General features: G+C 40.9%; 1 protein-coding gene across 5 annotated transcripts in view; it reads left to right on the top strand.

Annotated features, from left to right (window-relative positions):
* The window catches only part of ntrk3b (neurotrophic tyrosine kinase, receptor, type 3b), a 172,838-nt gene that overhangs the window by 68,806 nt on the left and 88,191 nt on the right, over positions 1 to 15,841 (top strand). For all 5 annotated transcript variants that reach the window (XM_084003337.1, XM_084003336.1, XM_084003335.1 and 2 more), the window contains exons 5-7: positions 10,298 to 10,452; positions 10,955 to 11,097; positions 12,965 to 13,106. In XM_084003337.1, the coding sequence (XP_083859463.1) occupies positions 10,298 to 10,452; positions 10,955 to 11,097; positions 12,965 to 13,106 (440 nt within the window). The remainder of the gene's footprint in view (positions 1 to 10,297; positions 10,453 to 10,954; positions 11,098 to 12,964; positions 13,107 to 15,841) is intronic.

Genomic DNA, 15,841 nt, shown 5'->3' with positions numbered 1-15,841 from the left:
CCTGGACAGACCACATTGCATGCAACACACTAAAAATAACTATAGCGCAGATCCTTAACCGAATCCCCATCACAGCACGATTTGCTCCGATGTGCAATCCTATTTCTTCTTAAGCAACCATTTTAGATGCGTACAAATGGTGTCTTTGTTGTTCTACATGGAAAGCAGGGCCGAGGCGATGCCCATGTTTTCCCCAGTGAATGCTGATGAGGAGTGAGGGTTCATGTCTATTCAATTTGGTGTGTTTGGTTAAGAAGTGTCAGCCGGAGTGGCGTGGCGGCACAGACGCGGGCCGAGGCGCCGCGCACGAAGGAAGCCATGTGGAATCAGGCCTCGTTAATAGGAAATGAGTCACTCGATCATGGGCAGAGTCTGCCGACATGGCCCTGACATCATTACTCTCTCCTCGCTGTCTCTATGTGCTCACCCAAACCACATTAGCTTGGTAAGTGTCAATCATTCAATTGTGCCAAATGAAGCGCACTCACCGGGTGGCTATTGCCTTTAATTATTAGTATAATACTCAACGCGGTATCAATGAGAAGTGCCCACCCGTGCTGCTGAACCACACTGATGTTATGTAAATAGAAGAAGATCAAACCAGCTGAAATAATTTCCGTTTTATGTGACGAAAGGAGAGCATGGCCCTATGCCATGACGGCCGTGTTATCTCACTCACTCTAGGCTCTGTTATTGTAATTGTATTTCATGTTATTTAACTGAGAGAGTACTAATTTCAAAGCTACAACACGGTGACAGTGACCTGCGATGAAGAGGTCAATAGGTCAGCCCACCCCCAACTGAGCTGCTGGGTGCCAGGAAGTGTATCGCATCCATTACTTTAAATAAAAGAGTTAATTCATACTAATGGATGCTTATCACACAGGATAAAAACAATATGACGTTCCATCCTAATCACCGTTAAAAAACATGTTGTTTCATAAAAGCATTGTGATTGGCCAAGCTTGGAATTAAAGTGTGAAGTGCTACTTCACACACAATCAATTAAAAGACTTTGCGCTCCATAAACTAAGGCGTTTAGCCGTTCAAGAATAGTTTATTTATATACTTGAACACAACAGAGTTTTTTCTCAACCTCAAGCAGCTCAATCACCAGCTTTCTATTGTCCACAATTCAAACCCCACTTGGTAACATGTATGATGAGGCAACAGTGAAGAAGAAAAAAGTACTTGCTATCAGTCAATGTGCATTAAGTCTGTTTCCCCCTTATCAGACATTTCTTATCCGGCCTCTTCGAGTGTCGCCGCAAAACAGGTGCTTTGTTTCGTAGGTTAGTTGCACAGACATTTCACACTCCCTTCAATATCTTAATATCAGTGACTACGACAATACTATCAGCCAGATCTCAATAATCTCGAGTCTTTTGTGGCTCCTGTGAAAAGGCCCCAACATCGCATTGAAGCTTTACAAAAGACGTCTGCTGTGTGCTGCCGCTGGATGAGACTCAGATAATCGCCACTTCTTCTGTGTTTGTGTGCCCTTTAGCCAGAGGACCAGAGCTACTGCAGTGTGTTGCTCAGCACAGCCAATAACAGACCTGAGAACAGCAGCAGCCGGGATAATGTGTCGCCGACTTAATGCTAAATCTGCCGCTGTGCCATCCAGGGTGATGTTATTGGATATTATTTGGAGCAGAGTATTCGCCAGCACCAGCGTCTTCGAGGAAGCTCATTTGGTCTGGTCAACCAAAAGAGGAAAATATTCCCCTTCTTTAGCAACTGAAGCGATCTGCCTGAGGCAATGTGCATCCCCAATCCCTTTATTCTGTTAGGGCGTCTTTAATCCTGCCCGTCTGGGAAGCAGGGGCCGACGCAAAGTCAAACATTCACGCCTCTCGGAGTGCAAAATGAGTTTTCCTTTGAATATGGATGAAATGTGAATAGATCAAACCTGTAATCTTCCGATATGACTGCCAGTGGATTAAGATGAATTAAACATTACATTACCAAGGGCCTCATGACAAGTAAATTACTAAATTTTAACCTTCATTTTATTAGGGTCCAATTGCACTCAGGGCAAACTCTTGCTGAAATGACATGACATTTACACTGATGCTTCGAAAAACATCAAAGACTGTCTTGCAAGAGGTAAAGGGAGTATTATAATGTTAAATGTAGTAGCAGAGACGGGATTGTCAGTAATGTTAGGCACCCAGCAGCAAAAGTGAACTGTAGTTCATGAGCTGTGGCCTCAGACTCAGTCCGCAAAGCCGTGAAGCTTTTAATATTTTATTAATATTGAATTTGTTGCGTAACCAAAGTCGATACTGCATATCCGAAGGACCCGAGCAATACATGTGGGAGGTAGATCTGGTTATTGTCTCTTAAGATATGAGAAGGAAAGCAACAGCCGTAGCCAGAGGAATTATGTTTTCCAATCATGCGTCCGTTCGGTCCATTCTCGTGAACACGATATCTCAGGAACGCCTCGAGGGAATTTCTTTTTAGCAAAGACTTCCAGCTGGACTCATTTATCCGTAACTTGTGAATTTATATGCTAACTGACGATTTCACACAAATGTCTAATTCGATATAATGATGACATTTTGGACAGACATACATGTCGGAGGTACTGAGTTGTTTACTGATTTTATATTACTGAATGTTTTTAAAAAAAGGTGAGCTCACCACAGTAATCCCTTTCACATGAATTGTGCATGGCTTTAGACATGCAAAACACATAGCAGTGGAGACCGCATGGAATACATCATGGCATTAGGCATGTAAAGTAGGGCCTTCAATCACGTAAAGCAGCAGTGGATGGCATTATGTTAATAAGAGGCACCCTCTATTTTAACCTGGCTCAGGTTCTGGCATTACAAATTGCATTTTTATGTATGTTTGATGGAGCCTTAATGTTTTACGCTCCAGAATATCGAGTGTTTTAAGACTCTAGATGCACCGATGTGGATTCTCTGAATGTGACCAAAGCCACTTACAATTATTTGTGTTTTTGAGATAATATTGTGCCTCAGCAGGCAAAACAACAGGGTTAATGTACAAACACTGGAAAACAAAATTGACCTTCCCCACCTGCAATAATGCAGTTCACCACTTCATGCTTCTGCTCAAGCAGGGCTTGATTGAAGCCACACATTTACCAAAAAGTCAAGGTTAGAAAAAGAAAACCAAAGAGTTGCACTTCACATGCTTGGTAACAAAACTAAATGGGTGTAGTTCCTCTTTTCTAGCTTTTCTAACCTCCTTGCTGACATATTGTTACAGGCTCATAGGGGATGACTGCTTAAAATACAGCTGGTTTGTATTTTTAATTGTAATAATAATATGATAATAATAATAATATAAGTATACAATATGTAAACAAATATGTTTACACTAATATAGGACATCTGAAAACATCAGCCCTCTAAAAAAAATACCTGTCCGTGTGCCCTGCTAAAAAATCTTTTGACTCTGAAGATGAAATTGCCTGAAGCTCTGGCTCACTTTGTCCAGTATTCCTTCCCAGAGCCTTCCCTGACCTGACTCGGGTTTCCCCTCTCCTCTACATGATTGCAGTGCAGGTGGTGCTGTCGATAAGCCAAAGTCAGGTCTGGCTCCTCAGACAAATAAAGCCGTAGTCAGGCAGTGAGAGAGCCTGCAGCGCCGCCACATAGCCGAGCGGCTGCAACCTGAAAGAAAAGCAATGATGGGACATAACGGTGATTTATTTATTTGCGGCACGCTGTTTTATCCATGACACAAGCAGAAGATACAGCGTGAGAATGATGGAGCGGGTCCAGCAACAACCAGGAGTGTGGTGAAAGCAATGATACACACTTAGTGCAGTGTGGTAAAAAGGAACTGTTTAGCAAATTTAGCAGGATCAGGGCAAAATGCTTATGCTGTAAAAGCTCCTGCTGGCGAGAAGAGTATTACATTTGACATTGGCTTTGTCAACTCCACATTTATTCCCTCTGATTGATTTTTACTGTTCTCTCTCCAAACTCTAATCGCTCCAGCCCCTTGCTCTACAATAGGAACTGGATGTAATTTGACATTTCTGGCAGAGGGAGAACAACTGTGCAGCAGCGACGTAGCTAACATGCAGTTAAAGAAAAGAGAGCGGTTGATGGCTACATCTGTTTATTCAGCCTGTTGCCCATGAATACATGTCCCACTGTCAATCAACTGTCCCAGGACTAGGAGCCAATCTGATGGCATGACAGCTAAATTATCTCTTTTCCACGCTTTAATAATAATGACTACGGGCCACAATGTTAGATTGACAAGTGATCTCTGGGAAGTGGAGTGCAGAAACACAGCAGCAAACACGGCGCCTTGCATCCAAAATGGAGACAAAACACAGTGATATGATTAAAAGTGAGGCAACAAAATCCAATTCAATACCATCAAAAGACTTGACTATTCAATAAGCTCTGTCCTTAGTTACTGTTGCTATGCATGTCAATCTTTTTCCCGAGTACAGTGCGTACCACAGTTTACCATAATAACGGTGGCAGATTAAAATTCAGTGAGTTTTGAAAGCATGCATTTTCAATGTCACACAAATCTCCTTTCTATCCAAAGGCTCTGTCAGTTGAAATAATGAGTGTGACTCGCAGCTTTTAACAGCAACTAACCTAATATTTAAACTCGTTGTTGGGTTGATGACTCGACATCCAGCTGACTTTTTGTTTATGTCTCCAGCTGAGTTTCTTTAAAACGAGAAACCTGTAAAAGGGTTTCCCATGATGGCGACCGACATGGCCACTGAGACCAGTCAGACCCTCGTTAAACGGCAGTTTACGGTGTATATTTATTAAAACCATTCAGAGACCTTCTGTAACTGCAGAGCAGCATATTTGCGCCCTCTTAGTGAGTTCAGTTCAGTTGAGCGGGGCTGACTAGCAGCAATTTAGTCTTCACCAGTGGAAATGACTTCAATGAATTGTAGATAGGCTTATCTGTAATTGAGTTTGAATAGAAGTCAGTGGTGAACGTTGACTGGTCCTAATTAAGTTACAGATATCTACAATGAACATTTCCACTGGTAATAAATGAATTGTTGACATTGACAATAAACATTTCGACTGGTGAGAAATTAATTGTAGATATCCTTAATCAGAATTGCTATGAGTCAAAAATACATTATGGATATGTTGGCTCGGAATGCTAATATGACAGAAAGCAGTTGTTGATATCTGCAATTGCTATTACTGCTGCTGATTAAATGTTAAAAGAGTTTGCCATAGTTTCCTCTGTCACATATCGATTGGGTCTCTGTGTTCAGTGAGTCGGCAACTTTTCTTTGTGACTCACAACTGGGCCCTCCATGTTTATTATAACGGCATCAGCAGGCATCACTGGGGAGAGAATGAATCAGCTGAAAGATAGAAGGAGTCAGTCCTGGACTTCACTTTGGGTGGTCATGTGCTTGAAACCACAAACAAGACATGCTGAAGTCTCATGAATTCTCACATTTCATATAATGAAACAATGTTATTATACACATTCGATGAAATATGTCTGCGTTAAAGTGGCGACTGTCGAAATTCTAAAAATTCCTAAAATTATTGTAACGCATGACTTTTCAATATATCATACTAAATGAGAATTGATTTTAGATTAGGCTGCCTTTTTTGAAAAACAAAGCAAATTAATTTGGCATTTGCCTCCACTTTAAATATGCATTATAAAGAATAGAAACGTCTCCCATTAAACTATGATACAACTATCAATAGGTTAGCTGCATGTCCCAATGGATTTCTACTCAGAATGCCCTTGACTGTTAAAATATAAAAAGTAATTTCACTGAACAGTTTTGGAGAAAATGAAAGGAAAAGTCAGGTTAAAGTCAAAATTCATTGCGACGCATGGAATATTCCTTCATATTTGAACTCTCATAAAAAATAGATTTAGAGGTTTGCTGGAAATCCCAAAAGAATCCTGTTCAGAATGACATTGACAATAACCATATACAATCGGAAAAGAATTTACTGTATATGGTGTTGGAGAAAATTAAAGGTAAAGTCACTTTCAAAGTCAAAAAACACCACCGACAGACTTGCTTTCCCCAACATAAACCACACTACTAGTCAGGGATGGATTCACAAATCCATCTTTCTTCTCATTAATATGCACAAACGTGTGGATGTACTGTATATACGAGCAGAGCGACTAACGACACATCTTTCTGCTGAATTACCACAAAGCCAGGCATCACAGGAAATACAAGCTATACAGTCACGCCCAAGATCAGTCGCCCCGTGGTAAATAAGGCGATTTATTAAACACATGGGATTTGAAAACCTCAAATAATTCCTGACAACAGTAAAAGGAGAGGAAGCAGCGCATTCAAGCTGAGATCAAAGTGCGCGAGCAACAATGCGGTATATAGCTTATCGTTGCCTGTGATCCACGGCTCCTCAGCCAAAGCACCTGTGTGTATATTCCCCAGAAAAACAGCCTCTGGTGGTGATCATTACCTCTCCTCTGGAGTAGCGGGGTGGATCGTTAGCCAGCTTCAAGGAAATATCGTGCTGTTAGCACTCTGTATCTGAGGTCACACTGCTGTTTGCTTTTGTTCGTTTTCAAGTCTAATATGCTCTCCTTCAGACATTTATCAACTTTCATCTGTCAGTTTGCTACTTTTCTCCCCCTTATTGTTTGTTTTATACCTTGGTTAGACGGCGGAGTTGTGAAATCACAACCATGTGCAGTAGGCTATAGGCTGAGCGGTGCAGCTTTTGCTATTGAATCCCTGCTATTTTGTAATCGTGCAGCTGTGCGTTGGCCCTGATCAGCTCAGCCCAGAGGAATAGTTGGTAATGTATAGAGGTGGTGGTTCTTATTAACAATTAACATAATTACAGGATAAAGGGGGGGAACCCTGGGCCGCCTTGCTCTGGTGAGCTTTGATCCCCTGTGGTTCGACTTGCTCAGCATTTAATGAAAACCTTTAACATTCTCCTCCGCACCGGCATGGAGGGAGCTGCCTGTCTGTGGAGTCAACTCTTCTGTGCTGTACATAGTCCACATACGGTTGCTTTGGTGCTCGTTGGGATGCTCAATTTCCACTGGCGCCTCAGGCATGCATCACTTTTAAAAAAACTAGGGATTAATTTGGCTGATTTCTGTATTTATTTCTCAAAATATGTAAATTTGACAACTTTTTATCCCCGCAAAATGAGAAAAGGCAATTCCAACTATTCCTCCAGTTCTCCAGAAGCCTGTGGAACTGTTTGGGCCGTCACGGTGGGAAATAAGATGGTTGTGCTTTATTTTGACAAAATAGAAACATGGTGCAGCTCTAGCTCTAGTAGTTAGATTTATCCACATTGTGTCTGAGATGATAACTATAAAGTAGTCATGTAAATTGTCTGTGATCCCTTGTGAAGAAAATATTTTTTGCCGCATTTGTTGTCATTTCAATTCCCTCCTTCAGAACAACCATTACGCAATCTTTTTTCTTGTATGGAAACAGAAAAGAAAATGGTTTTGTTGCCGAGTGAAGGTTATGTAAACAAATGGCAGAATTGTTGTGACTGAACACACAAAGACACAATGAATATGTTCACTATATTTTATGTCATAAGTTGTTTTCCGACATAATATAATGAAAAATGCAGACGTAAAAGAGAGTCATGGATGTTGCCTTTGATTGCAGTCAGTCTTGGAATATTGTTTTACCTTTTTATGCCAAAAATAACCAAATGATCAGAGTGCAGCTGTACAGAATAACTGCTAATAATCATTAATCAGATCAATTAGATCTCGAAGAGTAAAGGATGGATGGATATGGAGCTCTATGCTGCCATAAAGTGAACGTGAAAAGGCTCTCCTCTAACTACAGTATCAGATACAGTGAGCACCTGATGATAATAAGCAAGATCCACCTGCAGAAATCTATTCTCATTACTTTATATAGCATGGCGGACGCAGCGCATACATTATTCATGCTTTCTGCAATATCTTATTGACCTCTGTCAAGGACATTTGGACAGGCATTCATCTTGACAAAATTGGCCAATCACAGCCTCCAAATTGGACATATGCAAAATGCAGAGGTGGCGAACAATGTGGAATATAGTGACACTGCTGTGAAGGCGAAACGCATGCACAGAGGAGCCTAATGATACCTGCTTGCTGCTAATACAGTCTGAGACTGATAGCCTCAACACGGCATTGACCTTTGACCTTCTCACATTTGAGTTGCCAGCCTTCATTGTTCTTCATCTCTTCTGTTGATTTGAATAAATCCCACTTTATTGAAATGTGTCTGTCTGACTGTCATACAGGTCTTGGTGTTTTGTATGAGCAGCAGTGTTTTACTATAAAAAGTAATTAGTTACAGTTACAAATTATTTCTCCTAAAAGTAATTGAGTTAGTAACTTAGCATATTGTAAAAGTAATTAGTTACTCAGCAAAGTAACTGATGTTATTTTTTTATGTTCTATAACGCCATTACGTTACAGTATACAGTATTTCAGAACATTTGGTATTTATTTGAACTCCTGCCATATGATATGCATAGAAATAAAAATAAAATAAATATAAAATATAATTCATGTGCAAATGTAAGGCACACAAATGTAAACTTGGGTAAAAAGAAACAAAGGAAAACCTGGCCATTAAGTAGTGCAAATCTCTGTAACTGTATATTAGGCCTACTGCACAATAAACAGAACACTATCCTACTCTTAAATATTCCGTAAAGTAACGTAAGATATTGAAAATAAAATAATAGTCACACTCTATAAAATAATAGTCACACTCTTTGCATTCAAACATACTCAGCATGTGTTGATGTGCCTCATAAGATTGGAGTTGCTTGAGGCAGACGTGGATGAAGTCTTTTTTCCTGGGCGTAGCGTGCATGTTACATAAACATTGTTGCCTTTAAGTTCAATGAGTGAGAAGTAGCGCCGGTACTTCCAGTTGGAGAACGCTACCTTTGCATTTCCCTGGCTCGGCGCCATTGTCGCTGTCTTGTTGTGTCTGGTACTCAGTGCGTGCAGTGAGAGAGCGTGAGCAGGGGATGATCCGCACACCCAGCCAATCATCATCGCATTTGCAACGGTGTCATCATCCCCCCTTCTGCTCTCTCCAGGCAGCTGATGTGCGACACTGGCCAAAGCCTGACACCTTGCACTTCATTCAACCAACATGTAGTAACGTGCAACTTGGGAAAAGTACTGCAAAAAATAACGCTAGCTTTAACGTTAGTAACGCTGTTACTAACGCCGTTATTACCAACACTGATGAGCAGCCATTTGATGCGTTTTATTATTGAAACTGTTACTTGTATTGATATTGGGAAGAATGTCGCTAATAAGCTTGAGAGCGTTGCATGTAATGTTTCTTTTCTTGCAGCTGCAGATCCTTTGGAGTTGAAGGACAAGTAGCTCAGATTAATTTGTATCACTATTCCTCTGCAGCACAACTCCTGTTATCTGGTTGCGTATGGGCCGGGGCGTGACATTTCTGACAAACACAGTGAGCAGTTGAATGATCACAACAGAGCTGGCAAATCAGAGCAGGTGGGCTTTTTGGGTGGGAGGGGCAGGAGGTCAACCGGAGCGTTTCAGAGGAAAGGGGAGAAGAGCCTCTGCAGCACAACCAGGAAGGGAAAAGTGCTTTTTGAGCATTAAAGCATGTAAACATATTCCAGTAACCTGAAGTTGAAGTATGCAGCAGAGAAGGAGCATTATAAGTCGTCTTCGTGTGAGCGCACTGCTGAATATCATAAAGACTAGACTGAAGGTTTCCCTGTGACAGCACGTAAATACCGAGTGCGGTTCCACTGCCCGACTTAATGCCTTGCACTCGGGCAACTGTACACGATACCATCCTGTGATTTTAAATATATATAAATCATTATGTTCTTGCTTCCCGTCATAAATAGAGTTAGATTTAAAGGAGAGAACTGCAGACAATTGAACATAAAATGGTTTCATTCAGAGTTTCTGGTGTTCCACAGGTTATTTTCACCTCTTGATGTAATACTGAAGCCTGGTAAGCCTCTGGGTGCCATCTCAACAATCCAAAATGGCCAATAGAGCTTTTCAGATTTTTGTCAACAGCTTTCAGATCATCTCTCTCTCTCTCTCTCTCTCTCTCTTGATCGTTCTACCACTGCACGCACAACCTCTACTGTTTTCTTTTTCTTAAACTATGCAATATCGCATATTAGATAACTAACTGTTTTTAAAGGTGAGACATGCAGATATTTCAAAAACAGATACAGACGATGGCTTTGCGTTTCCTCCCTAGAGGTTGGACTGGTGTCATTGTCATTATTGATAATGTTTGTCTCCTCAACTGTGTTTCCAGGCGGCTGGATGGAGTGGTGTTCGACTGCGGCTGCGATATCCGCTGGATCCAGCTGTGGCAGCAGAGAGGAGAGGCCGGGCTGCACACGCAGCAGCTGTACTGCAGGAACGGAGCCTCCAAGATACGACTGCACAACATGTACATCCACAACTGTGGTAAGAGGAGGAGGGGAGGAGACGTAGGAGGGAAGGTGTGATCTGCATTTTAAAAAAAGAGGGAGGGGCGGCGTGGGGCGGGGAGGGTGAAAAGGAGACTGTCTGATGGAAGGAGATGGGAAAAGCAGGAGAAGGAATGAACGCTGAAATGGAGGAAAGAGGAGAGGAGGGAGGGAGGGGAGGAGGTGTGACAGAGTTCAGAGGGTGAATCTGATGCGAGGTGCGGTGTGTTGATTCTGACAGAGGCTGTAGTCTCTGCAGTATTATCTCCTGGTGGTGACTCATCCTGGTGACATCTAATGTGTGCGTGTAGGTGAGGTGTGTGTGTGTGTGTGTGTGTGTGTGTGTATCCTGCTGCCTCCTTTTGTACTAATTTTGTTACATTAATGAAAAGCGAGTAATTGATTTGGTGTGAAAGCATGTAGACACAGGCGGTGACAGGCATGTATTGACATAAACGCACGGCGTGTGTGTGTGTGTGTGTGTCCGTGTGTGTTTTCAGACTTACCAGAGATCAGTGTGAGCCACAGCAGTGTGTTGGTGATGGAGGGGGACAATGTGACGGTGAGCTGCAATGGATCTGGATCACCGCTGCCTGAAGTGGACTGGACTGTCGGCGGCCTGCACTCCATCAACACACACCTGGTCCGCTACCACACACACACACACACACACACACACACACACACACACACACACACACACACACAGACATAAATATGCGAGCAGCTGTGAATTCACTGTTATCATTATGCTTTAATGACACTGAAAAAATGACAGAATGGCAATGAATGAAAATGATGCCTAAATACCCAAACCGTTTATGAGACATACATTTTTATCTTTTTATGGACCATTAGCTCCCTTTGAGTTCACTAAATCAAACACTGGCGATGGAAAGACGTCACTTCCACCCTGTTTAACATGAAATGTTAAATCAGTAGCCCAATAGTGTACAATTGCTCTTAAATAGAAGCATAGAAGCATAATGTATTAACTGTAAACAAATGTAATGAATATATATGGTGGCGACCTGTCCAGTGTGGACCCTGCCTATGTCAGCCGGGATTGATTCCCGCCGCCATTATGTCCTGCATTGTTATTGTCCGTGTTGTGTTGCTCTCCACAATCCCATCATTAATGCACTCAGTTATTATGAGTGAATCCGGGTACACTTTGACTGATGAGGTTTACACTCTTAGTGAGGTTTTCACAAATTTGGGACCAAAAACAATAATGTTGCAGCATCAATCATAACAACGCTAATTAAAAACAAATTGTATATCGTCCAAAATTGCAAATTTGCCTCAGAGGGCTTTCCACTCGGTATGGCATACAGCACTCTCTCATAAACTACTAGTTTGGTTTTATTATATTTTGACAACCTGAGCTCAAGGTCACACATAATTTGCTCATTTTGGCATGAAAATGTAGATGTTGAAATTTGGTAATTCTGGGCACTTTTATGACTCCTTATCTATTTTGGCTTTAAAATCAAGTTCTCCATCTGGTGGCGAGGAGATTATATTCATTCTTCTGGTCTTTTAACCACATCTTGCTGTCTTTTTGCTAACTTAATTCGGATTGCCTCTTATTTTATTTCTATCTGTGTATATAACATCATAAATGAGTACTTAACTCTTCATTGGAAAAAAAATACCTGTGATAATTAAACCAACATATTATAATGGCTTCTGAATAGCTTGCATATAGCAATGTAAAATCATAATTATATCACTGTATAATGTCTCTAAAAATACCTTCTTTTGTAAGACTCACAATAATGAGCTAACTACTTGTTGCTATGACAGCTTGACATACATGTTCAGCCATTTATGAAGATTTAAAAAAAAATCCAGGGTTGCATCAGGACAACATCAACAATTTAGTCAAGCTAACCAACGCACATGGCCTCGGCTCAACCCAGCTCCCTGATTGGCTGTGCAGCATGGCTTATTGTACCGTGATCATCTACCCCTATGCAAACTATTTTAGTGTGACTGAGGGTTCCTGGTCGAACCCACATTGAGCCGGCTGACTAAAACCCCACGGACGTCGCAATAACAGCACACATAAACAGAGAGGAGGCCGAGAACAGCGGCGTCTGTTTGTCATCGGCGTCTTTGAGGCTCGCATTGACTTTTCAGATGGAAGTCACCTTAGCCTCAGGCTTGATATTTTAGGGTAGACAGATACAGCGTATCAGGATGAGTGAGGTGTTGGGGAACCTGGCCAACTGAAAGGAAGCATTTTATTTGCCTCTCTAAATGTGAAAAGCTGTGAATCAGTGTGTCACATTAGTGCCAAAATGTACAATATATACAGTACATCACACGTTACGAGACCACGGCAGTGATGAATTACCACTGGTAGTATGCACTCATTTTACATTATCCTATTTCATTTTAAACTTAATTACCTCAGTAATATAACTGTGCTTGCCGACTGTCAATCCTACTTATAACTAAATGTCTGTTTTTCTCTGTCTTTGTCTCTCATTCTCTTGCCCTAGTCCAATGTATACTGGCCCAACATCCACTCCATCAACCTGACTCTTTTCAACATCAGCCGCGATGACAACAACTTCCAGCTGACCTGCATTGCCGAGAACGTGGTGGGGATGACCAACTCCTCCATCCAGCTCAACGTACAATGTGAGTTTTATTTTTCTCCTGTGATTAAATCTAGGGAAACGTTGGCCATGCACTGCAGCGGAAATAAACGAGCTGAAGGCTACATGACTGTCTTCTACCGCACGTACCTTGTTGTTTAATAAAAAGGTAAAACTCTGTATGGACTCAGTTCATATTGAACAGAGTTGTTATATGAAGTTAGGTTTGTTGACATTAAATATACACTTATATTCTTATTAATGCATTTAAATAATTCAGGTAATTCAGCATCTTGGCCCAAGGTGTGAACCTACTGGAGTAATATCACCAGCACACCAGCTGCATAAGAAAAACTAAAAAAATCATGCTTGATGACAAAGTAGAACACTTTTTAAAATGTTTTTCATACCTAAATGGTTTTCTATTTACATAGTTATAACGCCCCTTGGTTTGACTAATAATAGCAGTGTCATTTAAACCTGGGTTACTAAATAAATGAACCGGGGTACTAAATGTTTTTTGCATGTCACATTCTATGTTAATGCAGCCATTAGCATATTTTTGTAGGTAAAAATGTCTTCCATACTGTTACATTTCGCTCTAGCGTTTATTGACCCACAGATCTTCTTTCAGCTATGAGTCTACAGCCATGCTAGCCGCTCTGTGAGGCTGTACTGTCACAGTGTTGCTAAATGCTAACACCAGCATGCTAACATGTTCACAATAACTGTATCAGGTATTAAGGTCAGGAGTATAAGGTTTACCATTTCATCATCTTAGGCGCTAACATTACTACAAGCTAACATTTGCTTTTTTGCACCAAACACAAAGCTGTGGCTGATGGGAGTGTAATTAGCTTAACCAATAAACCAAAGTAGGCTATTAGACATTTTTGTTATGTAATGATGGAGAAATTTACTACAATTCGAGTGGAACACGAAGGTCAAATTCCATAGCAATCCATCCAGTAGTTGACCAGACACACTCGGGACAGTTTCATGATACTGTAATGGATTTTGCCGAAGCATATATCTCCTGACTATAAAGATAAGTGGGGTCAGTTAGGATCAGCCCAGTGTGAACATCTGTACCGACTTACAACCTCCATTAAACTTACAATACTAGAAATATTCTGACACCACAACATTTGTCACGTCTCCATCAGCAGTTGTGCTTCTCGGTATTCGATCTTATTTGCTTCATGGATGTTCTGAATAAGACTCTCATGCTGATATGATATATAAAATGCTGCGTTATGGTTGAACTTGCTAATCAGTGAAACCTGCTGGTGTAGTCATTGTTTGGAATGAAATCTCAGCAGACCACTGAGCTAGTGGCTTATCCACATTAGTGGCCATCAACCTGTCTGGGGAGTGTCATAGTTTACAGCCACTAGTGTGATTAAATAACCCAGTACACTACAAGACATAACAATTATAGAATATACATACTATAGACGACATGTGTTTATTTAGCATATTGTACTGTATTTTATTTATTTAACACACACACACACAAACACACATATTCTTTTATTTGTGATTGTTTGAGACAAAGTGGATTTGAGTGTAGGGAACACGTCCTGTAACATTCTTTCACACAGCCCAGTGGTGTAGATGTTTTAACTTTTAGCTACATGGACAATCAGGTTTTGATCAATTATAAGCTACATTCATGCAAAATTCAAGGAGTAGATCAGTATTGAACGTCTTGAGAAGTGATACCTACTGGTCAAAAAACACATTATCACATGCTTTGCACTCTGATTTACATTGTCAAAACAAGAACATCTGATTACTAATTATTTTTTTATTACTAGCTAAATGGTTTCCTTGATTGTTCTTTGGATTCTCTTGTTCTGCAACAAATAAACCTGCAGTACTTACTGTAGAACTGCTCTTGAAGTGAATCAAGAAATGTTGATTGTTTATTCACTTACCAGGGTGAGATTGCAGAGTGCGCCAAAATGTGCTACGTCTGCCAACTTTCCAAACTACATCCTGTTTCCTGTTAGGCGTAAGCCAAAAAGGCTGATGCATACAAAATGAGGGTATTACTAAGATGTAAATACTTTACTAGTGGCCACGATCAACTGTGCACCCGATGAAATGCAGGTCGGCCACACAAACGGCCTCCGAACAGAGTATAATATCCATCTCAGCTAATTCCAATAGCTTCTTACAGACAAATAGTCAAATATCGCTTCCAGGAGTCTGTTCTCAGCAGAGTGATCACAGCAATTTCATATTCCTACCAGCTACGGCGAAGTTCAAGCTGCATGCAAACTTTATATTATCCATCAATCAATGTATTTGTCACATTAAATCGTACAAGGTAAAACTGCAGTGAAATGCTGCCCCATCAACTCCTTCAACTTGTGCATTAGAGACGAGTGGATTGCAGTTATATATCTGCGGTTCGGGCGGGTCGGGTCATAAAAATTAACATTCTGATTAATAGCGGAAGGGTTGCGGGTGGATGAAATAATACATCATTAATGAGATAAATGGTAATTACGGTACGTTCTCTAAAATGTGAACATAGCAGAGAGCATACTGCTGTCTGAGAGCATAGCAGCATAACTTCATTGATTATTTAAAAAACCAAAAGCTTAGTTATCTTTCCTGTGTTTTCCTGAGTACTTCATAAAAAACATCCTTTATGCATATTTCTCCTCATTGCATTTAGGGATGCTCAAAATACGCCCAGTGCCTTTTGACTGTAGCTGAAGTTACACCGTTAATATGTTCACCTGGATTCTGTGCTTCCATTCACAG

This window comes from Eutrigla gurnardus (genome assembly GCF_963514095.1).
Source record: "Eutrigla gurnardus genome assembly, chromosome: 1".
Classification (NCBI taxonomy): Eukaryota; Metazoa; Chordata; class Actinopteri; order Perciformes; family Triglidae; genus Eutrigla; species Eutrigla gurnardus.
The sequence above is the reverse complement of the archived record's forward strand: the minus strand, read 5'-3'. Positions and strand labels throughout refer to the sequence as shown.